At 40.0% G+C, this 24143-nt stretch overlaps 6 protein-coding genes across 8 annotated transcripts; 3 read left to right on the top strand and 3 right to left on the bottom strand.

Moving 5' to 3' along the window:
- Positions 1-362: 362 nt before the first annotated feature.
- On the bottom strand, positions 363-3447 carry LOC17892433 (dnaJ protein ERDJ3A). The gene is made up of 7 exons (XM_006296632.2): positions 3253-3447; positions 2920-2975; positions 2765-2838; positions 2065-2588; positions 1559-1900; positions 1025-1372; positions 363-846 (listed from the first exon to the last, which is right to left on the bottom strand). Exons 1-7 carry the CDS (start codon positions 3340-3342, stop codon positions 559-561), a joined length of 1722 nt encoding a protein of 573 aa, XP_006296694.1. The 5' UTR covers positions 3343-3447; the 3' UTR covers positions 363-558.
- A 493-nt stretch (positions 3448-3940) lies between these two features.
- Positions 3941-11559, top strand: LOC17892912 (importin-11). Of its 2 annotated transcripts, XM_006299516.2 has the most exons (24): positions 3941-4318; positions 4404-4513; positions 4641-4713; positions 4827-4888; positions 4997-5138; positions 5264-5482; positions 5740-5806; positions 5924-6323; positions 6714-6861; positions 6967-7127; positions 7288-7387; positions 7712-7786; positions 7896-8030; positions 8147-8236; positions 8314-8496; positions 8580-8684; positions 8842-9000; positions 9474-9518; positions 9597-9818; positions 10038-10144; positions 10223-10279; positions 10401-10470; positions 10570-10792; positions 11138-11559. In XM_006299516.2, exons 1-23 carry the CDS (start codon positions 4178-4180, stop codon positions 10729-10731), a joined length of 3033 nt encoding a protein of 1010 aa, XP_006299578.1. In that variant the 5' UTR covers positions 3941-4177; the 3' UTR covers positions 10732-10792; positions 11138-11559. The 2 variants fall into 2 exon arrangements, with proteins under 2 accessions (XP_006299578.1, XP_023641191.1); XM_023785423.1 differs by lacking the exons at positions 3941-4318; positions 4404-4513; positions 4641-4713; positions 4827-4888 and having other exon boundaries at positions 5046-5138; positions 5248-5482.
- Positions 11560-11699: 140 nt separating this feature from the next.
- Positions 11700-14098, bottom strand: LOC17892967 (protein SCO1 homolog 1, mitochondrial). 2 transcript variants are annotated; one of them, XM_023785425.1, is made up of 7 exons: positions 13913-14098; positions 13622-13819; positions 13425-13515; positions 12746-12958; positions 12567-12656; positions 12359-12491; positions 11700-12097 (listed from the first exon to the last, which is right to left on the bottom strand). In XM_023785425.1, exons 1-7 carry the CDS (start codon positions 14045-14047, stop codon positions 11989-11991), a joined length of 969 nt encoding a protein of 322 aa, XP_023641193.1. In that variant the 5' UTR covers positions 14048-14098; the 3' UTR covers positions 11700-11988. The 2 variants fall into 2 exon arrangements, with proteins under 2 accessions (XP_023641193.1, XP_023641192.1); XM_023785424.1 differs by having other exon boundaries at positions 13892-14097.
- A 717-nt stretch (positions 14099-14815) lies between these two features.
- LOC17893016 (chlorophyll a-b binding protein CP29.2, chloroplastic) lies at positions 14816-15994 on the top strand. The gene is made up of 2 exons (XM_006299972.2): positions 14816-15389; positions 15504-15994. The coding sequence occupies exons 1-2, from the start codon at positions 14889-14891 to the stop codon at positions 15864-15866; spliced, it is 864 nt and encodes a 287-aa protein (XP_006300034.1). The 5' UTR covers positions 14816-14888; the 3' UTR covers positions 15867-15994.
- Positions 15995-16099: 105 nt separating this feature from the next.
- LOC17893681 (importin subunit beta-1) lies at positions 16100-19855 on the bottom strand. The gene is made up of 3 exons (XM_006299694.2): positions 19589-19855; positions 16659-19086; positions 16100-16566 (listed from the first exon to the last, which is right to left on the bottom strand). The coding sequence occupies exons 2-3, from the start codon at positions 19076-19078 to the stop codon at positions 16371-16373; spliced, it is 2616 nt and encodes an 871-aa protein (XP_006299756.1). The 5' UTR covers positions 19079-19086; positions 19589-19855; the 3' UTR covers positions 16100-16370.
- Positions 19856-20833: 978 nt separating this feature from the next.
- LOC17891232 (importin subunit beta-1) lies at positions 20834-24142 on the top strand (the record flags this gene model as incomplete). Its single annotated transcript, XM_006296717.2, has 2 exons — positions 20834-21091; positions 21624-24142. A coding segment is annotated over exon 2 (2511 nt), but the record flags the coding sequence as incomplete, so codon positions are not given.
- Between the last annotated feature and the right edge of the window lies 1 nt (position 24143).

Here is a 24143-nt window from a genome sequence, read left to right as displayed (position 1 = left end):
TGTGATTAGGCACTTCTTCCTTGCGTATCAGTTCACTGTGCCTGGTACTGATACTCGATGGTAGGTTTCTTCCTAGTACTTGAGAGACCTTGTTAATTTTTCTAGCCAACACTTGCTAGGCTTGGAAGATTTGATCACTGCACTTTTGAAAATACTTTGAGATCTGATTTTGTATAATACGTATATGCTGTACACTCGTCTGTATAAACTCTTTTGCTTCACTGGTTTGGTGTCTTATACTCTTCTTTATTTAAACTTCAAATTATATCAGCTGCCTGATGCCTTTTGCATTCTCTACCTGTTCCCTTCATTCGCTTTATTGCGGTTTTGGGAACGGGGGTTTTCATATTACAATAATAACGTAGAAGGCAGAACTCGATACAATATTAATTTAACACTAGTCCTATAAAACTATTACACGTCTCTTGTCAATACACAAGATTTTCTGTGCAGGTAGATCTTCAAAAGTAGCTTGCAACACTGCAAACGTGAAAAAAATAACCTTCTCTCCTCCAAAACGATGTACATCTCTGAAACTAAATGTCTGATGAAAAAAAATCATTTGATCTGAGGTTTCTGTCTTGTCTTTGTGAACTGAATGTCTCCATTAAGAACAGCTGCTACGAATTTCTCAACTTCCTCCATTGTCATATCGCCTTTGAATGTAGCAAACTTACCTCGTCGAGGCTTGTAAGCTATTATGAGTTTATCAAAAGTTTTGAACTCTGACTTGTCAAGTGAGCTCAAGAACGACAATTGTTTTGCTGCGTCTAGAAGCGAATAGGATACTGTGTCCTGAGAACCAGTGGTTGAAACTTGTCTTCGAGACAGCGATTTCTGGGATACCTGGACAAAGAATAGAGCCACAGGGTTATTAATCTTCAAGTCAAAGAACCATAAAAAAGCCAATGGCTTTATGAAAAACACAGCAGACAAGTAAATTGTTTTCACTTCTTGACTACCCCAGCATTGTGTTTTCACTATCATCCAGCTCTAAAGGCCTAATATATAGAATTTTTCTTACCTTGGAAAATATTGACTGCATCTTCTCTTTACCATGTGAAGATCTGAAGGCACCGATAATACAAACAGGAGTGTTCTCCCCACAAATGGAGTCAAAATTTGATCTCAAGAGAAGAGGTATCCTTGACTCGCTCTCTGCTTGGCTGGACTGACTTTTAGAAGAGACTTTCTTATTCTTTTTCTCAAATCCTTCTAGCAACTTACCAATTTCCTGGACAGCTGATTTCATATTTTTCACAGTGATGCCTGATTTCAGGACTTGCTTCTCCCCATTCGATAACCAGCCAACTATTGCTGGAAGCGCATCAACTCCCAACTTTCGTACCTTCGGATCAGAAGTATCATGGACCTACAAGATCATGAAAAGACTGTGCTTTAGCTAAAAAGACTCCATTATAGTGAGTTCTCAGGGTTTCAGACATCTACCCTTCCCTCAAGTAAGATCAGTCATAAGTTCTAGGACCAGCAGATTTGCAGTGACAACAACGGTAGGAATATAGATGTAAATGGAAGTTAGAGCAAAAATATAACAAACCTCTGTGTTGTAGAAGACAAAGCGTCCATTGTACAAGCCACTAAGAACACGCCATATGACAGGAGCGTCTTTTTTAGTTGACAGAAGCATAACTGTAGGAGTCCTTTGTGAGCTAACAGCAGAGACATCGAAGGTATGCAGGTCAATCCTTTTTGAGAATCTTGGCAGATGTTCTTGGCAAAAGCTCTTCACCTTCTTTGCAACAAGCTCTTCAGTATATTCTGCTAAGGTAGCTTTGCCGCTTGACGTGTAGGAATAAACAAACAACCTTGGAGCCCTACGAGGAACTATGCCAAGTTCTTTGCAAAGAGAGGATTCTGTTTCACAATTTATACGCCCAACCTGAAACGTAAAATTAATCAAGGTAAACAACCCAAAATCTAAACTTCTTCTTCTAAAACCCATAACAGAAAACATGAGATCAATCATGTTGACAATAACCAACCACATAAAAGCTCTACTTCTAAAACCAAAACCAAAATCAACACACTCGACAATTGATTTACCTTTATAGCTCCTTGAAATGACTCAGCAACTTCTTCTATGCTGGATTCATGGTACTGGGTTCCCCTTTGAGATGGAAGATACGACAGCACAAGCCAGGTCATCCCTTGGTCCATAATTTCCTTCTTATAGACCTGAGAATTTATTGTTCTGATAGTTGCTGTGGTACCGCTTTTTGTTTTGGATTCAGCCTTCGATGAGCTACCAAAGCCACCAAACGGATCCCTTCCTTTAGAACCACTGCCCGAAAACATGTTAAAGATATCATCCATCCCAAAACCAAAGGAGCTTTCACTAGGACCGCCAAACGAGAAAGAAAACGACTTGGAGCCTCCCCCACCACCCATATTTTGCCATCCACCTGGCCCTCCAAAACTGAAACCCCCACCGTTTCCACCACTTGAGGAGTATGATGAATACCCACCATTACCTCCGGCAAAACCAGAGTCAAATCCAGGCTGACCCTTCTCATCTCCATAAAGATCATAGTTTTTCCTCTTCTCTTCATCAGATAAGATCTCATAAGCTGTTACACATAAATGAGGGTCGGTTTAATCTTGTCAAAGCCAGATAAACAATCTTAAAACGCACAAATAAAGATTCATTCACACAAGGCCACAAACTAGCATTAGCAATAAAGCTACAACACACAACATCCATGGAATAATAAAGGAGATGCTAGGACTGAAATTAGACACCCACCATTATTAATCTCAGAAAACTTCTCCTGAGCACCCTTATTTTTATTTTTGTCTGGGTGATATATCAAAGATAGCCTACACCCAAAAAAAAATCACAAGTAAGGAAATCCATTTGTTCATCATTCATTCAATTTCTAAAATCAGAAGGGTACGTACTTGTGGAAAGCTTTCTGGATTTCACGCTGCTTTGCATCCCGAGATACTCCAAGAACCTGAGCATACAAACAATGTATAAACCTAATCAATCAAAGCTCTTTCCTTTTTTATAGACCCAAATATTTGGTATCCCTGATACAGAGCCTCATCAAAAAAGAATGATCATCGATTTTCACTAATACTCGAAACTAATCAGAGCGAGAACAAAAAAAAAAGGGAGAAGCCTTCAATTAAAAAGGAGCCGATCAAAACTCCAAAGCAATCACCAACACAATTCATGATATCAGTCAAATTTCGGAAAAATACTTCATGAAATTGGAGAAAAAAACGAACCTTGTAAGGATCAACGCTTTTTGCTTTCGCATTCAACAACAAAAGTGTTGACACAAGAACAACAGATATCGCCAATCTTGTTCTCACCATCCCTCAGTATAACCTCCGAAACTTCTTTTTTTTTTACAACAATTCTTCGTCTTCTTCTTCTAAGCGGTTTCTATTATCCACGGCGCTCAACGCTTCGGGAAAAGTCGAGAAGCCAACGATTCCATTAAATAGGTTCGCTGGGTTTAAAGAAGAGAAAGGATATTTCTCAAGTGACCTATCTAGTATTATTTAATTTTGAATGCTTCCCTTATTTACTATTGTTACAAAAGACACCATATTTCGTTGTCTAGATTATGAAATTGGTGGGGAAATCTACTCACTACAAAAACTATTAGGGGTTTTCTGTATTTTCCGAAAATAAATTCTGGTTGTTTCCCGTTCTCAACTTAAGGCGGGTATCATACGTGGCAAATTTGATGCATTCCCACGTATCTCGACCAATAAGATTTTAGCAAGCGAACCGATCTTTGTTTCGATTGTACTCACGCGCGTCATCAGCACCACGCGCGTTAATTATATTGGGCTGATTAATTTAAGGCCCCCAATCTTCTGTATTCAGCCCAAAACTATAGTCTCCGGTTGCGTGATCGGACGCCGATCAGAGCGACGGTAAATATTTTTTTTTTCTACGACTGTGAAAAAAAGAAGAAGAAAACATTTCACTGTTGACTGAAGAGCGTTAGAGAGAGAGGTTGAAAGACGGAGAAAGAAGGCGATCTTCTTCTTTTTTTTTTTTTTTCTTCTCTTCTCTGTCTTTTATTACTAGCTTCGCTTTTTTTCCTCCGCCGTGAGATTTTATTGTCGTCGTAACAGTCCCCTGGGGTTCATCCTCGACGCTTCATTGGTTAACTAGGTCAAGGATTCGTCGGATCTGATGGCGTTTTCGGCTTCCGATTTACCGGCTTTGTACACGCTACTATCAAATTCAATGAGCGGTGACGAGAATGTTCGGCGGCCGGCGGAGGCGGCTCTATCTCAGTCGGAGAGTAGACCTGGATTCTGTTCTTGCCTCATGGTACAGTTTCTAATCTATTCGTTTCTTTTGGTTCCTGCTAATGTCGCATGATTTGAATCGCTCATTTTCTCTCGTCTGGTTGTAGGAAGTAATTGCATCCAAGGATTTGGTTTCACATGTGGACGTTCGATTGATGGCCTCAGTATATTTCAAGAACAGTATCATCCGTCATTGGAAGAGCAGACGAAATGGGTGGTAAGTTCAGGTTGTTTTACTGATAATTCTGATTAGCTGCTTGGTTTACATTCTTAGATTTGTAATGCTGCAACCTCTGCCCTATTTGTTAGGCGTTGACACTTTCTCTGAATAATTTTTTTTTCAGGAGTATGAGCAACGAGGAAAAGAGTCATCTGCGGCAGAAACTGTTGTCTCACTTGAGAGAAGAGAACTACCAGGTGTTGTAACATTTGCTTGTTTGTTGATTACTAGTATTTTTTTTCCTTGACTGCACCACGTAAGACATATATTTTGTAAGCATCTCTATCTGACTTTATTTGCTTTATGGCAGATAGCGGAAATGTTGGCTGTTCTCATATCGAAGATAGCCCGGTTTGATTATCCTAGGGAATGGTCAGCATTTTTACTTCATAATTCATATGAACTGGCCAGTAGATTCCTTTATTTTCTGAGTTTTTGCATTGATCCCTTAGCAAAGTAAATGGGTTTTTATGATGTCAGGCCTGACCTCTTTTCGGTACTAGCTCAACAGCTTAACTCAGCCGATGTTCTTGCTTCTCACAGAATCTTTCTGATTCTTTTTCGAACATTAAAGGAATTGTCTACTAAACGTCTCACTGCAGATCAGAGAACCTTTGCACAGGTGTGTCTGCTACTAACATCATCCCCTTATCAATTTCCTTTCTCCTCTTAACTTAATTTATTGCTGGACCAAAGCTTGGTTTTTTGCTTTAGTAAAGGATAAGTTCCAGTTTAATTTGTTGGCAGATCTCGTCGCAATTCTTCGAATTTAGCTGGCACCTTTGGCAAACCGATGTCCAAACAATTCTACGTGGCTTTTCAACAATGGCTCAGAGCTATGGCTCAAATAATGCTGAGCAGCATCAGGATGAGCTTTTTCTGACTTCTGAGAGGTGGTTTTTATGTTTGAAAATAGTGCGCCAACTCATAGTTTCGGGATTTCAAAGCGATGCCAAATGTATTCAGGTAGATAGACTATTATTTTTCTTGACTGATTAATTCATTATCAAATTCACCTTCAGCTGTCCCCTTCTATGAGTAGATATTTTCACCGAGTATTTGTTTGTTCCCCTCCCCCCTCCCTCTCCCATTCATGTCGTAATAGTTAATCTGAAATAGTAACCTTAGTAGATTGATTATCTGTATATAAAAAATAGGTTTCTTGCTCCCAGGCATATTCTATATGCAGATACATAAATATACAGCTAACTCTTTTCTCTCAGGAGATACAACCAGTGAAAGAAGTCTCTCCTGCGCTATTGAAGGCGGTTCAATCCTTTCTTCCATACTGTGAGTTTTTTGTAGTGTTGGACACTTTTTTTTCATGCAGATGACAAAAGCACCTAGCTTCATCCTGTCACCACACATATATATACTTTTGTTAATTTGTGTGGAGCCTCCATGCAGATTCATCTTTTCAGAATCGAGATCCTAAATTCTGGGAGTTTGTAAAGAAGGCATGTGTCAAGTTGATGAAAGTGTTAGGTGCTATACAAAGTAGACATCCTTATTCGTTTGGAGATAAATGTTCTCTTCCAGTCGTAGTGAATTTCTGCTTAAACAAGATAACAGACCCTGAACAAGAATTGTTGCCGTTTGAAGAACTTTTTATTCAGTGTATGGTAATGGTGAAATCTGTCCTTGAATGTAAAGAATATAAGCCAAGTCTAACTGGTCGTGTGATGGATGAAAATGGAGTTACATTTGAGGAGAGGAAGAAGAATGCTTCAAGCACAGTTAGTGTCATTGTGTCTTCACTTTTACCCAATGAAAGGATAGTTCTTTTGTGCAACATTCTAGTCAGAAGGTAACACTAACCCATAATAAGACATGTGAATTCAAATTATTTGGTTTTCTCTTACTTATCAAACTGTGGCCCTGTTAATTTCATATTATTGCATGCCGTAATTACCAATGCATAATCCTAAAAAATTATGAGCTGGGGAGATCTTGTGGACACATAGTGATCTTGTTGCTGAACATCTATGTATCTCTATTCTCAGTCTCTTCGCCAAAATGTTGCTAAGCATGGTGGATTTAGTTTGAAAATATCGCATGCATTAAGTCATTCGTTTTAGTGTGAACTGTGATGCTGTCATTTAGGCATACCTCCATACAATCACCATTCTCTGGTCATTGCATGAATGATGAAATGGAAGAAAAGTTTACTGAAATTTAACCATCAACATTCCAACAGGTATTTTGTTCTAACAGCAAGTGACCTAGAGGAGTGGTACCAGAACCCTGAGTCCTTTCATCATGAGCAGGACATGATTCAGTGGACAGAGAAATTGAGGCCTTGTGCTGAAGCTCTATATATGGTTTTGTTTGAGAACTACAGCCAAGTAAGTAGCAGATTGAGCACTACATCCTATTCTAAAAAGAAGTCTGCTAATTGATATAGCGTTGTAATTGATGCTTACATTTTATGTCTCCATCATTGCGAGCAGCTGCTAGGACCTATTGTTGTGTCCATCCTTCAAGAAGCAATGAGTAATTGTCCCCCTTCGGTTACTGAAATAACTCCTGCACTACTTCTTAAAGATGCAGCATACGCTGCTACTGCATATGTCTACTATGAGCTCTCGAATTATCTTAATTTCAGAGATTGGTATGCTCTAGATCTTCTAATATTTGGAATTTTTTTCATCTCCTCTAAATGTTGATGTGTCTTGAACCTTCATTTTGCCAGCCAGCAGAATTTGATAGAAGTTTTTGAGTAGTCAAGTTATTAATGTGCCCATCTTAATGATCGGATGATTTGGTTGCAGGTTTAATGGTGCTCTATCCCTTGAGCTCTCAAATGACCATCCAAATAGGCGTATCATCCACCGAAAAGTTGCTATGATATTGGGACATTGGGTTTCAGAGGTACTGTAGTTTACTGCGTTTTACCATGTTTATGCAGCTAAGTTTGAGAAGGATTTGAAGGAAATTGGATCTTATGTTTTATTAAATTGCATGTTAAGTTTATAACATAATTTGCAAATGACATAATATCTTGTCCATAAGTTGATTTAATGAGGGGTAATCATCTAAAAGCAGAATTTTTATTGGTTATTTATAACAAATGGCTATTAGGATTAGTTACTCTGTTGGTTTATGTACTCTTCTCTACCCTAGTTTTCGTTAATTTTCTTTTTGGTTGAAAAATGGTTGACTAATGGTATATGGTTGATGATAACAACCTATCAGATTAAGGATGACACAAAAAGAGCAGTTTATTGTTCTTTGATCAAATTGTTGCAAGACAATGACCTGGCTGTCAAGGTAATTTTTATATGTCTTGCATTAAGAACGCTTTCTCTTCCTTTTTTTTTCTTTTTCTCCTTTTTAATGTATATTGGCTACCTCTGAGATATTCTGTTTACTTATGTAGCTGGCAGCTAGTAGGTCATTATGCTTACATGTCGAGGATGCAAATTTTTCGGAGCAAAGTTTTCTTGATCTTCTTCCAATATGTTGGGAATCGTGTTTTAAAATGGTTGAGGAAGTTCAAGAGTTTGATTCGAAGGTACTTGATGTAGCTGCCTCAAACTCATTATAGCACTCCATTCTTGCTATTATACTTCCTTCGATGACTCATAGAACTCTCTATCTTTACTTCTAACTACCCTTTCTTTTTCTCAGGTTCAAGTTCTGAACTTGATTTCTACTCTGATTGGCCATGTTAGCGAAGTCATTCCGTATGCACAAAAGTTGGTGCAATTCTTCCAGAAGGTATGTTCATTCTGGATTTGTTTATTCTTGCCTGGTGCGCAAATGTCTTACTATCTATATTCTTGACTTAAGAACAGGTTTGGGAGGAATCTTCTGGTGAAAGCCTTCTACAGATTCAGCTTCTTGTCGCACTGCGGAGTTTTGTGATTGCGCTTGGTTATCAGTCTCCCATCTGCTACAGTATACTGCTCCCAATACTTCAAAAGGGCATTGACATAAATAGCCCTGATGCACTCAACCTTCTGGAGGATAGCATGGCAGTAAGTTTCCACTTCTTTAATGTATACCTTTTACTGCTGATATAAATGCATTATATATAATTGACACTACTCTACATTTGCAGTTATGGGAAACCACACTTTGCTATGCTCCTATGATGGTGCCCCAGTTATTAGTATGCTTCCCCTATATGGTGGAGATCATTGAAAGAAGTTTTGATCATTTACAGGTTAATATTTAAAGTTTTCAAGTAGTTGTTTGATTCATTAATGACCTATATGCGTGTGTTCAGATTTACTGAAACATGTTATGTCAATAATACCTTGAGACATTCAAATGACCATATGCTCCCGAAAATTTTGACTAACATACTAACCAAATGGTAGGTTGCTGTCAGTATTATGGAATCTTATATCATTTTGGATGGAGGAGAATTTCTAAATATGCATGCTTCAAGTGTCGCAAAAATTCTTGATCTTATCGTCGGAAATGTAAATGATAAGGGGTTACTCTCGATTCTTCCAGTGATTGACATCTTAGTTCAGGTGAGTATAATTTATCATTTTCCCTGTTTGTGCCGACATGCAGCCAATTTTCATGGTCCTTATCTTTTATCATTGTGATAAGCAACCATTACCATATGCAGCTCTTTTGCACATATGTAACCCTGTTAACTAAAATTGTTTTTAGCGATTCGTTGATTCTAAGTACAATGTGTATATATTCTCCCGCAGACTTCTGTAACTAAATTTAATTGGTCGTATATATTTTGTAATGGTGTTGTGTTCCAGAGATACTTATACGGCTGTTAAGTTTGTAGCTACTAGCTACAACTGCATTTATTTTTGTATTGCATAGCCTCATCTCTTGGTTTACAGATAATTTGACCAATACTGAAATTTTTGGCAAGATTACTATAGAAAGTTTTTGTCATGTCATGACTGTCTATTTATGTGTTGCATGAAATTATGCCAAGTTTTAACTTCTTTATATGAACATGTGCTTTTGTATTGAGCAGTGTTTTCCTGTGGAAGTCCCCCCTCTCATCAGCAGCTGTTTGCAGGTGAATTTCAAGTCTTCTTTTGATGAAAAATCCATCCTTAATACTTCTGATGGGGTTGGTTTGCTCGTGTCCTTGCAGAAACTGGTGATTATTTGCTTGAGTGGAGGAGATGACCGTGATCCATCCAAGACTGCAGTTAAAGTGTCTTCAGCTGCTATCCTGGCAAGGATTCTGGTGATGAACACCACTTATCTGGCCCAGTTAACATCTGATTCATCTCTTTCAGTGTTACTCCAACAGGCAGGTGTCACAGTCGAAGACAATGTACTCCTTTGTCTCATTGACATTTGGCTCGACAAGGTCAGTGGGTAACATATCTTGAACAATAACTGGTTGTTTGAACAGCGTTCTGGAATTTTAACCTGTTTTACAATAGGCTTGCAGGAATCTTTTGTGTCTTTAAATGGTCTTGTTTTTCGAAGTCTAAGCTATTTCTCATTTTCAAACTGCTGTACATGTTGAAATGCGTGTTTCTTTTTCATGATCTGACACACGTCGGGCTTGCAACTACTCATACAGGTGGACCATGCGTCTCCCATGCAAAAAAAGACATTCGGCTTGGCTCTTTCCATAATACTTACACTTAGAATGCCTCAAGTTCTTGACAAGCTTGATCAAATACTAAGGTACATGTTGCACAGTTGTGTATTAACAGTTTGATTTATGTATCTTTGTGATATAATTGATCGTGTTTCTCGTAACAGTACATGCACCAGTGTAATCCTTAGTGAAAACAAAGATTTAGCAGAAGAAGAATCAAGGTCAGAGACTTTATTTAATTGCGTACATAAGTAGTAACTTAATTTTAATTTACTTTAGTAATTTTTGATGGAACTGTTCACAACATTAAATATTAAGAAATCATACAATTTATCATTCCAGCGGTGACATGAGTTCAAGCAGGTGTCAAGGAGAAGAAACCCCGCCAAGCAAAGAGTTACGGAAAAGTCAGGTAAAAATTTAAGAAAAACATGGTTTTCTTAACCAACCAGCTTGTACAAAACCACTGATTCTTACACTTTTTTGTGGGGGGGGATTGGATTTTGTTAAGATCAAACTTTCCGACCCCATCTACCAGATGTCACTAGAGAACTCAACGCGTGAGAATCTTCAGACATGTTCTACACTTCATGGAGATGCCTTTAATTCTGCCATTAGTAGGATGCACCCGTCTGCGCTTACACAAGTGAAGCAAGCTTTAAAGCTGCCATGATAAAATGTTTTTACCTCTTCATTGTTTGTTTCCTTGTCACTTAAAGAGAAGCAGTTTTCAAGTGAGTTTCTGATTCCTCATTATTCTCCCTTCTCAGCGTCTTTCATTATAAACCTTCCAATGGTGTCTGCTTCATTATATTCATCAGCATATACATTTAAAGACAAAACTACGAGTGTTGTAGGAATTTTTTTTGTAAGTATAGACATACGAAATACTATTTAGTTGCATATTTGGTGCTTGGTTGGCTATTCATGCAAATATAGAACATATGTTTGCACATCTAGTTAGATATCATCATCCCTGGGTGTTTTATGTTGAGAATGATGCATAGATTGAGTAATGTAGTCATATGGTGATGTATCTTCACCATTTGATCTTGACTCGCCACTTCATTTCTGTCCAGGTGAGTGTGCTTTTCAGATTTGATGGGTGGTGTGTTACATAGGTGCATGTTGCAAATTCCTCTGCAACCTTGGTGGTTTGAGGAACTATGTACATATCTTTGGTGAGGGGCGGCGTATCTTTTAGCTGCTCATTTGTATTTTGCCCTACAGGGACACAAGGAGGCGTCATTAGAAGACATCTTTTTGTATTCATTTGGTTGAGTTGTAATATGTCAAATCATTCTTCAATACAACCTTTTTGTCCCAATGTTACAGAAAAGAGAAACAAGAAGAAAAAAAAAAAAAAAAACGAAGTCGAGTCAAATTAGGGAGATCTTTACGATGTATTTCATGTCGGTCTTGTCACAAGAGCTTTATCAACATATATGATGGGAAAATGGTGAAAAGGTCTTGTTTTGTTAAATTCTTACTTTTTAACCCCGTTTCTTTTTTTCTTTTTTTTTTTTTTAGTCGGCAACCCCGTTTCTTTATCTTTTGTACTTATCTACTCGTGTTACTTCTTTCACCTTAATTTCGTAAAAAAACACTGAATATGGTAATTAGCAGTGACGCCAAAATATATATTGGAACATTTCCACTTCCATTCATGCACGGTAGAGGTTTTAAGGCCTTCGAGAGTTAGGAGTCAACATGAAGAAGCGAGATCAATTTGTTGGACAATGGGATCATAATGTCTCAATTGATCCTTTAATAATGCATACTGTCGTGTCCAAGCTCGGCCAAAACAAGAATTTGACGTTTTTTCCAAGGAAACCCAAGCTCCGTAGACAGGGAAATTCTTATTAACTGGTGACCTCCCAAAACTGGGAACACTGAAAAATTAATCACCTAAGTGTTCTTCGAACGCTCTTTACTTCCGGTACTGTCGGATCTCTTTCACAACGCCTTCGGTCAACGAGTCAACATCGTGATTCTTTCCATAGAATTTCACAAAATTCATTTCCGGGCTCATCAAGTACCTTCACCCACAACACGTTTATTCTATCAAAACTCCAACCACCAAAAAGAGAGATCGAACCCAAAAAATTATACTACATTGAGTACATTCCATGACTTTATGCAAATTCTGAAATTTGAGAATTAAGTACAATTTTTTTAATATTCAGATGTGTATATCAGTATGAACCACTGTAACTTTGCATGTTGGTTTTTGTGCCGATAACTATAATCTTCCTAACAAAAAGTCAAAAACTAAGTTAAGGGATAATAAGTATACTTACATAACGATAGAGTGATCAACGAGATAGTCTGAATCTTCCTCTTCTGTCTTCATGTAGTAAACTCGATAAGATCGGGCCACCGATTTGATTTCTTCGGGGCTCCCGGTTAACCCAATCAATTTCGGGTGAAATTCTACAAGAGATATCAGACTCCATGAGTTTTTCATTTCAAAGACTGGATGCATCTTTTGGAGTGAAAAATATCTACCTTTAACATATTCATGTACTTGCTGAGCTGTGTCTCTTTCAGGATCCACAGAGATAAACACTGGCACCACATCTACTCCCGACTTTTCCTCTGTAAATGTAATAGAACCTTAGAGAAAGAAAAAAAACTCCAAATGTGGAATCAATCACACAAATAAATAAAAAATGTCGGTAACTCACTTATTTTGTCAATGGCAGCAGCTAACTTAATAAGCTCATCAGGACAAATATCGGGACAATGAGTGAAGCCAAAGTATAAGATGGTCCATGTTCCCATTAAGTCTTTCTCCGTCACACGTTTCCCATCGTCTCTTATAAGGCTGAATGGTCCTCCAATGGCTGCTTTTCCGGCAGATGGTCCCTCCTTGACGGCTATAGATTTTGTATTTATATCTAAATCAACAAGAACCCGAGTCAATATACAAATAAAAATAGAGCCAGGGGATAACCAATAAGATTTTAGAAGATATTGGAATTCAACACAAACCAATTTGAAATCAGTAAACATTTGCTCGGTGATTGAAGTGATCAGCTCCTTTATCAAGTCAAGTTTATATCGAACGAAGTCAGTTGTTTAACAGAACTCAAACTGTTTCAGATATCGTTTGCTAAGGGCTAAGCCATGAATTCAATTAGGAGAGTTTCTGTTTCAGAACTCCATTAGCAAATGTAGTCCAGAATGAAAGATACGAGAGCTTGCTTAAAATCCTATCACCTCAGTTTGACTGTGTCTCACAATCCAAACTAAAAAATATTGGGAGCTATGTAGCAAAGTCACGTAACAGTAGTCTACAGCATCAAGTTCTGTTTACGTTTTACGTAGATATGTTCATAAACAAACTCACCATAAAATGAGTACCTTCGATATGACGTTTCTTTTCTCTATCATAATAGTAGACCAATCCAGCTCCAGTAGCAAACAGCAAGAAAAAGCTCATCCATGAAACTGGCTGCAATTATTATTTTTTCAAAAGAGTCCTAATCAAACATCAGACCAAGACGAGTTTTGATCTGTACTCAAAACTGTTATGCAATTTGATCGGAGAGACCATTTACCGCTCCACGAACGTCTCTTCCAGAACCACGGTCGTTTTTCTGATTTGAACCACCGTCGGAACTCTCTGAATCTTCAGATTTCTCATCCTTATCGGAAGATTTTGTATCAGACTTCGAGGTAGTATCAGAAGCAGAAGTACTAATCAAACATCTCTGATCCATCTTCAACAGTTCGATTCCACAGTTTAGTGGAAGAAACTGCAAGAGAAACATCGTAATTAAAGAGCTATACACCAAAGGTAATTAGAGTATGAGAATAAAATTCCGAACCGATCGAGGGAGAGAGAAAACCCCATGGCGAAGCGCGTCGGAGATGCACGCCGGAGACGGAGACGATGTCGATAGTAGATCGCCGGAGACGCGAATCCGACGACAGAGTTGAAGGGTACGAAGGCGGCTTGCAGTTCTACACAGAGCAGACGCCATTGAGGAACAAAGTGAGTCGCAGCTTTCCTGCGAGCTGAGGTTTTTAATCTGAGAGGAACAAAGAGGTTTTACATTCCTCCTACAGTAAACGACACCAGTTATAAAAACGTCAAGGTTTGCGCACGCATTTTATACAAACACCATACCGTTCAATTGAAAGCCCATTTGGGTCGATAAGCCTATCACAGTCACAATCATTACAACAGACAGCCCATTAAGCCCATTTGGGTCGATAAACATATTGCAGTCCTTTAGAGGAATTATGTATCTCTTTCAGTCTTTCAAATGAGAAGCGCTGTTCGAATTTCACAAGACGAGGCCAAGCCAGAGAGAGACATCGTCCTTTGTGGATTGAGAGAATTGTAACCGAATCAATTGTTTGGATTCTTTTCAGTGAGTTTGAGTTAACCGAACCGGATTATAAAAATTCAAAGACTAATGTAATGGGTATTCTTGTTTAATTTGCAAGGCACAGAAGTGCTGCTGAAGTGACAAGTGGCATTCGTAAGAGATTCGCCAATAGCTTCTTTTGCCCAATCAGCTTCTTGCTTCATCTAACTCTCTCTCTCTCTCTCTCTCTCTCTCTTTCTCTAAAGATTCTAAAAAGACAGGATAGAGAAGATAACGCTAGCTTGGTAATAGATAAGGCGGAGTTTACTTCTAACCGTCAGATGGATTTGTTTCTCCATCTAACGGAGGAGATACGTTCTCTGAGATCTCCAAGCTTCATCATCTCTCCCACACATATACGGGCCACTTAGAGACGCCATTTGATTATTAGTATCTTTTACAGAAAAAAAATTACAAACCGCAAACGCAGAGTAAACAAACGACGCCGGAGATGGCCGCCACTTCGACAGCCGCCGCTGCTTCTTCAATCATGGGTACACGGGTGGTTTCCGACATCCACTCTGGTTCAGGCAGATTCACTGCCCGGTTCGCATTCGGAACCAAGAAAGCCGCTCCCAAAAAGGCTAAGACGGTTATCTCAGACCGGCCTTTATGGTTCCCAGGTGCAAAATCCCCTGAGTATCTCGACGGTTCGCTGGTCGGAGACTACGGGTTCGACCCTTTCGGTTTAGGTAAACCGGCGGAGTACCTCCAGTTTGATCTGGACTCCCTGGACCAGAACCTCGCCAAGAACTTATACGGAGACGTGATCGGGACACGTACCGAGGCGGTGGACCCCAAATCGACGCCGTTTCAGCCCTACAGTGAAGTCTTCGGGCTCCAGAGATTCAGAGAATGTGAGCTGATTCACGGTCGGTGGGCAATGCTCGCCACCCTTGGCGCTCTCACCGTCGAATGGCTCACCGGTGTTACTTGGCAAGACGCCGGCAAGGTACTATAGATAGCCTCTTTCTCGTCTCTCTCGTTTTTTTTTTTTTTTTTTAAATACCGTTTCCCTTTTCCCGTATGCGTTTGGACATTTGTCTGATTGTTTTTGGATTACCAGGTCGAGCTAGTGGATGGGTCGTCTTACTTAGGGCAACCATTGCCTTTCTCCATCTCGACATTGATATGGATCGAAGTGTTAGTGGTAGGCTACATTGAGTTCCAACGAAACGCTGAGCTGGACTCGGAGAAGCGTTTGTACCCAGGAGGCAAGTTCTTTGACCCGTTAGGATTAGCGTCTGACCCCGAGAAGAAGGCTCAGCTTCAGCTAGCTGAGATCAAACATGCTCGTTTAGCCATGGTTGCCTTTTTGGGTTTTGCTGTTCAGGCAGCTGCAACGGGTAAGGGACCGCTCAACAACTGGGCGACTCACCTTAGTGACCCGCTTCACACCACCATTATTGATACCTTCTCTTCCTCTTGATGTTGTGGCTTCAGCTTCTATGTAATGAAAATATGGCACCTTTTGTATAAACGGACTTCTGAGATCTCTCTCGCAGTTTGCGTTTGAGTTGATCACTGGAGTAATGAATGAGCCCCTTTTACCTCAAACGAAACGTTTGCTTCAATGTTGTAGAAACTGATCGCGTTAAGAAACACACAAATCATCATGTACATAAAATCCATGCTGAACCGGAAATTTAATTGACTCAAAAGTGACCACCGATAAGTGGATGATTCCATTCACCAAAAAAGAGTATTTTCTTTCTTCTACAGAGTAAAAAATAAGACACAGAGATAGCAACTAGTAGTAGTAATAAAAACAATTTCCCAAAACCCCCCTTGAACCACAATCCCACATCATTCGACAGAGGAAAGAGGACGGACCCGTAACCGTTCTTTGAACCTTTCTTTACTCAAAACAATAACGACCGAGAGAGAGAGAGAGACGCACGAGTAGTGATGATGAAAAGGCATAAAATTACGACTAGAGCATGAGCCTTGCGATCATTCCTTGAGTCCAGCGTGCAGTGACCTTGAGATCTTCATCCTCTGATTGGAGACACTCATTCAGGAACTCACCACAGAAGGTGAAGTTTTTGAACAACTGCTTTGTGCTCTCTCCTACAACATCCGCAAGATCACCCATTGCTGCAACCGCTGCTTTTGTCACACTCTCATCCCTGCTCCCAAAACCAAACCAACAGTGATAAGTTTTTCAACTGAATAGAGCTAATCCTATAATATGATATAAATTGATTCTTACAGTTCGTACCTAAGGGAATCTTTGGATACTACTTCAACAAACTGCAAGAGATGCTGAGCGTAAGGTATCATGAGCTCGGCTTTTGTGTCCTTGAACCCTTGTAGTATTCCGGAGTATGCCTCAAAGATGCTTCTCCGGAGTTGGTTTGCATAATCCATAAGCTCCTCGTCAAGCGTGTCCATCTGTGCACACACCTGAGCAGCCCCCTGCATGATCTGAATGGCTGGAGCTACATACCTTTCAAAATGAGCACCAATCGCCAGAGCAATGTCTCCAAAGCATGAGAATATTGGAGGCTTCACTGATCTGTGGAGTGCATCACTTTGAAGGTTTTGGATCAGGAGACCCATGATCTGATCGCAAAACGGCAGGATTTTTTCATCCAGGGCACGGCTAATATCACCAATCACTCCTACGGTGATTGAGCAGACTAGGAATTCTTCGAAATTCTGCAGTCCCATCTGGAGATATTTAAAGAGCTCGGCCATGTATTTTACAAACTCAGCTCCAGTCGCATAGGCAAGAGCACCGATTGCGAGCATGGCTTCTTCGTGGACACTTGAACTATGGCATCCAAACACTCTTAGAAACAGCCTCATGATGTCATCTGCGTTCTGCATTATAATGGGTCTTGTCTCATCTGAGCCACTCAGCTTCTGGATTATGACTTGGAGAACACCACACAAAGAAGCCTGAAGTTCCGCTTGCTTCTCACGATCATCAGTTGATATTATTGGCAGGTCCATCGTCTCAGCTAATTTTTTCATGATGGCAGGGAGGAGCTGGGCTATAATGCTAGAGGCCTCTGAAAGATTTGAACACCGAACAACCTCGTTCAAGGTTTCATACGCAGCACCTCTTAGCTTAGACTCTGCCCCATCTGTACGCTCAGCAGCTGCAAGCAGATGTGTGATGATCTCTGTAAGGTAAGGAGAGAGAAGAGACGAACTTGCTCCAGCATCTTCATATCCCTGTGCAAGATTATATATTGCTCCACACACCTTCTCTGCCACATTTGGAACATCTTTAATTGATTCTAGTAATACAGTCACAATTCTAGGGAGTTTTTCGGGAGATATAACAGAGAAGCCACTGTCTTGGGAGTGCAAAAATTCAAAGATACGGCTCAGAGTCCAAGCAGTTGTATCCCTGACATGGTTATTCCCATCCTTGGTTGCATTAAGGAGAAATTCCAAGCCAGCAGCGACCATCGGGGCAAGCTTATCAATTGTTGGTCCCTCCAAAATTGATCCAAAAGCGTAAGTGGCTGCCTCCCGGCTTCGCCAATCTGGCGAACTTATGTTTCTTTCAACAAAAGGCATTACGAGAGGGACTATACCATTTCCAACCGTGCTGGCAACGAGGCCAAGGCATGTCCCACCAGCCATAGCTATGTTCCAGATATCGTCGTCATGATCCTGATCCTCTTCTTGCTTCTGCAGAGTTTCTAGCAACATTTGAACTAAATGGGGAAGAGCCTTCTCTATGAAACAAGAATGGGGAAGGGATGAGTCACCACTATCAGGAATCTCGTACTCTTGACGGTCGATCTCTTCATCACAAATGGAACTCCAAAACTCGATTGCTTGGAGGGCAACACTCTCTTCATCTCCCTTTACAGCATTTGATGTGAGCTCAAAGAGTGTTTGCATGTATTGCTCCAGCACCTCGTAGTATGTGGATGCAATGGACACAAGGCACTCGAACGCAGCTTGTCTGATCTCTGCCTCCTTGGAACATGCAGTCTCGCATACCATCTTCATGATGTAATTTCTCTCCATTTCATTCTCAAAATTTGTCTGAGAGAAATCCAGGGCATTCAACAGTGCCTTTGTTGCTGCAAGACGAACTTCTGCGGTATTTTCAGACTGGTTCATGCCCTGCACAACTGCTGTGAGGACAGAATTCACTTCATCTTGCCCAAGATCGTGATGTGATATCTCTTCACAGACATAGCCTAGAGTTTCTAAGGTTGACTGCTTCAAGTGTGCGAGACTGCCTTGCTGGGTCATATTGTTAAGCAGGAATCCAACAAGTTCAGGCCACTGCTTCTGAGGAATTTCAATGGAGGCCACCTTTGCAATAACCTGTGCTGAAGTATGCCTCGCCTCGAGGGTAGATGAACCAAGAGTTGTTAGTAACAGTTCCTTGATCTGGGCTTTAAGAGCAATGTCAATAGCAAACCATTGTTTCACCAGATGATCTTTTCTGGCAGAATCTTTTGCATCCAGTGAGTTCTTCAGCAGAATACCAGCTAGTCGACGGGATTCAGAAGGTTTATCATTATTGGCAAGCTCACAAGACAATGATAATAAGAACTGCGGCAAGTTCTGTTCCTGGAATTGCCTGAGACTACCCTCTGCTTCAGTACGGATTCTTGCATCGACTGACTGGGCGGCCAAGAGGATCTGAGTAATCTCCATCGCCATTCTTCTCTCTGCATAACAAAGACATATACCAGAATAAGCGATAAAATAGTGGCAAATAGAACAACATCCCGCACAAGTCTAAGAAAAGTAAAAGCTACTGAACAAAGTATTTGCTATAACCATAGCAGCAATAACACTATACAAACCATCCTCAGGTTCAATTGAGATAGTACAAGCAAGAGCAAGCTTAAAGAGTTTAAACATAATCGGTATTTAAAATCCATGCCCCCTTGAGAAAACTATAGGAGAATCTATGATCTGAGCAACTAACAACAAAATCATTACAATTAAATCCCAACCAAAATTGACCCAGCAGTGTGTTATGCCTATAGTCGTGAAGAACAGGAGTTCTACTTGTACAGAAGACTTCAACTAATGTAAGTGACAGAGTCACAGCGAGTAACAAACCAAAGTTAAAAACCCTAGCAGTAGTGACCCAAAACCTAATCACAAAGCATAGATCTATATGCAAATCCAGAACTCAATACAAAGTTCAAGAAAGATGCTTACACGGAGATTAAGGTTTTTGTTCTTGGGTAATCGCGTAAGAACTAGGGTTTATCGGTCCAATCCTAAAGCCCGCGTCCCTCTCAATGCAGCTCCTATCGACAAAAGTGTTTTCCAAAACGCCGCGCGTAAGCACAAGGGCAGAAACCTCGGGATCGGTAGGGAAACCCTAGAGTTACTGTGAGAGAGAGCTTGAAACTGTCGAAGGAGATATATGAGAAAAGAAATTTCAATTTCGAATACAGAGAAGAAGCGGGTGGGGAAGAAGGGCAAAGGCTAAAGCTAGCAACAAATTACCATATTTCGAAACCACCCCTTCAACATTGGGTTTTTATCTCAAATAACCTTGTTGTCCAAAATAATTTAATTGCCTTAGTTCTATTAATTTTTATTTATAGTGTATTTATGTGATGATATTTTGTTATTACTTTTTCAGTTTCACTTAATTGTTCGTTCATGTTTTTGAATCACTAACCATATATCATGCATGATGATTTCTTTATTTGATGTGTCGTAATATTTTTGCTACAACTTTAGGTGAAATAATATAACAGGCGGTTATGGATCCAATTAAATGAATCGCTTAAAATTAAAACTTCAAATACATAATTAAATATATATAAGATTAAAATTATATAAAAAATTAACAAGCATAAAAATTACTAAAAAATGAGGTTGGAAATAATTCAACTACAAAAAGACCTTAAAATATTTTTTGAGATTAATTTCCATAAACATTGATTCATTGCATCCATGTTCTAGTGCACAAATACGTTATATGTAGTGATTGGAATCATATTATAAAGACATATATTAATGGGTTATTGGGTTTCAAACTAGGTAGAACAAATAATGTTTTTCTGGTTTTTTAGCAACAAGACAAAAATATAATCTACTAAATAAAGTAAAGAATTAGAATATACAAACAAGAAAAGAAATCATTTAGACAAAAGAAATTTTTAACATTTTTACGTTACGTTGACTTTCTACAAACATCATGAAATTTTGAATAAATGAAAGTGTATTATGAACTGTCTGAATTGTTGATTAACCTGGATTTTTAATTTATTTTATTTTTACACAACCTGAAATATAGATTATAAAGTTAAGGTAATAAAACAAAACTATTGGAAAATTCAGGGGTTTACATAAAATGAATCATATCGATGGGGTGAATTTAGGAAATATGGAGTTTTGAGCTTTTGCTTTGCCCTTCCCCACCCGCTCCTTCCTTTTATTCGAAAATTCACCTCTCTCAGTCTCTCATATCTCTCTGCCTCCTTCCACATTTTTCTTCTCAAGTCAGACTCAGACTCTCTCTCTCTCTCTCTCTCTCTACAACTCTAGGGTTTCTCTGATCTAGAGGATTTTTCCCTGCTCCGAGCGGAGACTTGGAGGATATTTTTCTCGATAGAATTTGCGGTGAGAGGGATAAGGGGTTTTGGATTGAAGCGAAAAACCCTAGCGCTTTGGCATTTTCTCGGGCGATTGAACCTTAATTTCTATGTAAGTCTCTTGCTTGAACTGTGTATTGAGTTTCGGATTTTCATATAGATCTATGCTTTCTGATTAGGTTTTGCGTCACTACTTCTAGGGTTTTTTTTTCATATAACTTTGGGTAGTTTACTCGCTCGCTCTGATTCGCCGCTCATTTTTTTTCTTTATCTTTGAAGTCTAGTAGAACTCGTGTTCTTCCGGACTAAAGATGCATATGCTTTTTCCGAAGTTCAAAGTAAACGTTGAGTCAACTTTGGTTTCGATTTTTATATTGGGATATTTTTTGTCATGATTTTAGTTTTAATTCAACAGAGCATCGATTCTCCTAAGTTCTCTCAGAGTCTAGATATGTGTAAACTCTTAGCTTGCTCTTTGTTTGGGCTCTTTAATTTGAACCTGAGGATGGTTTGTTTAGTACCATTGCTTTCTATGTTTCCCATTGCTTTGTTCATTAGCTTTTACTTTTCTTAGACTAGTGATGGATGTTGTTCAATTTGCGATTGTTCTATCCCTGATTTTGGTATAAGTCTTTGTTATGCAGAGAGAAGAATGGCGATGGAGATTACTCAGATCCTCTTGGCCGCCCAGTCAGCCGATGCAAGAGTCCGTACTGAAGCAGAGGGTAGTCTCAGGCAATTCCAGGAACAGAACTTGCCGCAGTTCTTATTATCATTGTCTTGTGAGCTTGCCAATAATGATAAACCTTCTGAATCACGTCGACTAGCTGGTATTCTGCTGAAGAACTCTCTGGATGCAAAAGATTCTACCAGAAAAGATCATCTGGTGAAACAATGGTTTGCTATTGACGTGGCTCTTAAATCCCAGATCAAGGAACTGCTACTAACAACTCTTGGTTCATCTGCCCTCGAAGCGAGGCATACTTCCGCACAGGTTATTGCAAAGGTTGCCTCCATTGAAATTCCTCAGAAGCAGTGGCCTGAACTTGTTGCATCGCTGCTTAACAATATGACCCAGCAAGGCAGTCCCCCACACTTGAAGCAGTCTACCTTAGAAACTCTAGGCTACGTCTGTGAAGAGATATCACATCATGATCTTGTGCAAGATGAAGTGAATTCTGTCCTCACAGCAGTTGTGCAGGGCATGAACCAGTCTGAAAATACCGCAGAAGTTCGTCTTGCAGCAACAAAGGCACTGTTGAATGCCCTGGATTTCTCTCAGACAAATTTTGAGAATGAAATGGAGAGAACTTACATCATGAAAATGGTATGCGAGACTGCATGTTCCAAGGAAGCAGATATCAGGCAAGCTGCATTCGAGTGCCTTGTGTCCATTGCATCAACATACTATGAGGTTCTGGAGCAATACATGCAAACACTCTTTGAGCTCACATCAAATGCTGTAAAGGAAGATGAAGAGAGTGTTGCCCTCCAAGCAATTGAGTTCTGGAGTTCCATCTGTGATGAAGAGATCGACCGTCAAGAGTATGACAGTCCTGATAGTGGTGACTCCTCCCGTCCCCATTCTTGTTTCATAGAGAAGGCTCTTCCCCATTTAGTTCAAATGTTACTAGAAACTCTGCAGAAGCAGGAAGAGGATCAGGATCATGACGATGATGTCTGGAACATAGCTATGGCTGGTGGGACATGCCTTGGTCTTGTTGCCAGAACGGTTGGGGATGGTATAGTCCCTCTTGTAATGCCTTTTGTTGAAAGAAACATAAGTTCCCCAGAATGGCGAAGCCGGGAGGCAGCCACTTACGCTTTTGGATCAATTTTGGAGGGGCCAACAATTGATAAGCTTGCCCCAATGGTTGCTGCTGGCTTGGAATTTCTCCTTAATGCAACCAAGGATGGGAATAACCATGTCAGGGATACAACTGCTTGGACTCTGAGCCGTATCTTTGAATTTTTGCACTCCCCAGACAGTGGCTTCTCTGTTATATCACCCGCAAACCTCCCTAGAATTGTGAGTGTATTACTAGAATCAATTAAAGATGTGCCAAATGTGGCAGAGAAAGTGTGTGGAGCAATATACAATCTTGCACAGGGATATGAAGATGCTGGAGCAAGTTCGTCTCTTCTCTCTCCTTATCTTACAGAGATCATCACACATCTGCTTGCAGCAGCTGAGCGTTCAGATGGGGCAGAGTCTAAGCTAAGAGGTGCTGCGTATGAAACCTTGAACGAGGTTGTTCGGTGTTCAAACCTTTCAGAGGCCTCTAGCATCATAGCGCAGCTTCTCCCTGCCATCATGAAAAAATTAGCTGAGACGATGGACCTGCCGATAATATCAACTGATGATCGTGAAAAGCAAGCAGAACTCCAGGCTTCTCTGTGTGGTGTTCTCCAAGTCATAATCCAGAAGCTGAGCGGCTCGGATGAGACAAGACCCATTATAATGCAGAACGCGGATGACATCATGAGGCTGTTCCTTAGAGTGTTTGGATGCCATAGTTCAAGTGTCCACGAAGAAGCCATGCTTGCAATCGGTGCTCTTGCCTATGCGACTGGAGCTGAGTTTGTGAAATACATGGCTGAGCTCTTTAAATATCTCCAGATGGGACTGCAGAATTTCGAAGAATACCAAGTCTGCTCAATCACCGTAGGAGTGATTGGTGATATTTGCCGTGCCCTGGATGAAAAAATCTTGCCGTTTTGCGATCAGATCATGGGTCTCCTGATACAAAACCTTCAAAGCGATGCACTCCACAGATCAGTGAAGCCTCCAATATTCTCATGCTTTGGAGACATTGCTCTGGCGATTGGTGCTCATTTTGAAAGGTATGTAGCTCCAGCCATTCAGATCATGCAGGGGGCTGCTCAGGTGTGTGCACAGATGGACACGCTTGACGAGGAGCTTATGGATTATGCAAACCAACTCCGGAGAAGCATCTTTGAGGCATACTCCGGAATACTACAAGGGTTCAAGGACACAAAAGCCGAGCTCATGATACCTTACGCTCAGCATCTCTTGCAGTTTGTTGAAGTAGTATCCAAAGATTCCCTTAGGTACGAACTGTATGTTTTCAAAAATATATCATATTATAGGATTAGCTCTATTCAGTTGAAAAACTTATCACTGTTGGTTTGGTTTTGGGAGC

Source organism: Capsella rubella, unplaced genomic scaffold (assembly GCF_000375325.1).
Source record: "Capsella rubella cultivar Monte Gargano unplaced genomic scaffold, Caprub1_0 scaffold_3, whole genome shotgun sequence".
Classification (NCBI taxonomy): domain Eukaryota; kingdom Viridiplantae; phylum Streptophyta; class Magnoliopsida; order Brassicales; family Brassicaceae; genus Capsella; species Capsella rubella.
Note: the sequence above shows the minus strand (reverse complement) of the source record. Positions and strands in the feature narration are given on the sequence as shown.

What these genes read in the sequence shown, in the direction of transcription:
- LOC17892433 (XM_006296632.2), bottom strand. Translation starts at nt 3,342, where the DNA reads ATGGTGAGAACAAGATTGGCGATATCTGTTGTTCTTGTGTCAACACTT. An exon ending in GTTTTCTGAGATTAATAATG is followed by an intron (nt 2,589 to 2,764) that starts GTGGGTGTCTAA and finishes TATGTGTAACAG; the next exon opens with CTTATGAGATCTTATCTGAT. An exon ending in TGCAGTCAATATTTTCCAAG is followed by an intron (nt 847 to 1,024) that starts GTAAGAAAAATT and finishes TTCTTTGTCCAG; the next exon opens with GTATCCCAGAAATCGCTGTC.
- LOC17892912 (XM_006299516.2), top strand. Translation starts at nt 4,178, where the DNA reads ATGGCGTTTTCGGCTTCCGATTTACCGGCTTTGTACACGCTACTATCA. An exon ending in ATCAGAGAACCTTTGCACAG is followed by an intron (nt 5,139 to 5,263) that starts GTGTGTCTGCTA and finishes ATTTGTTGGCAG; the next exon opens with ATCTCGTCGCAATTCTTCGA. An exon ending in TATCTTAATTTCAGAGATTG is followed by an intron (nt 7,128 to 7,287) that starts GTATGCTCTAGA and finishes ATTTGGTTGCAG; the next exon opens with GTTTAATGGTGCTCTATCCC.
- LOC17892967 (XM_023785424.1), bottom strand. Translation starts at nt 14,047, where the DNA reads ATGGCGTCTGCTCTGTGTAGAACTGCAAGCCGCCTTCGTACCCTTCAA. An exon ending in GAAGAGACGTTCGTGGAGCG is followed by an intron (nt 13,516 to 13,621) that starts GTAAATGGTCTC and finishes TAATAATTGCAG; the next exon opens with CCAGTTTCATGGATGAGCTT. An exon ending in AAAGAAACGTCATATCGAAG is followed by an intron (nt 12,959 to 13,424) that starts GTACTCATTTTA and finishes TTGTTGATTTAG; the next exon opens with ATATAAATACAAAATCTATA.
- LOC17893016 (XM_006299972.2), top strand. Translation starts at nt 14,889, where the DNA reads ATGGCCGCCACTTCGACAGCCGCCGCTGCTTCTTCAATCATGGGTACA. An exon ending in CTTGGCAAGACGCCGGCAAG is followed by an intron (nt 15,390 to 15,503) that starts GTACTATAGATA and finishes TTGGATTACCAG; the next exon opens with GTCGAGCTAGTGGATGGGTC.
- LOC17893681 (XM_006299694.2), bottom strand. Translation starts at nt 19,078, where the DNA reads ATGGCGATGGAGATTACTCAGATCCTCTTGGCCGCCCAGTCAGTCGAT. An exon ending in GTATCCAAAGATTCCCTTAG is followed by an intron (nt 16,567 to 16,658) that starts GTACGAACTGTA and finishes TTTTGGGAGCAG; the next exon opens with GGATGAGAGTGTGACAAAAG.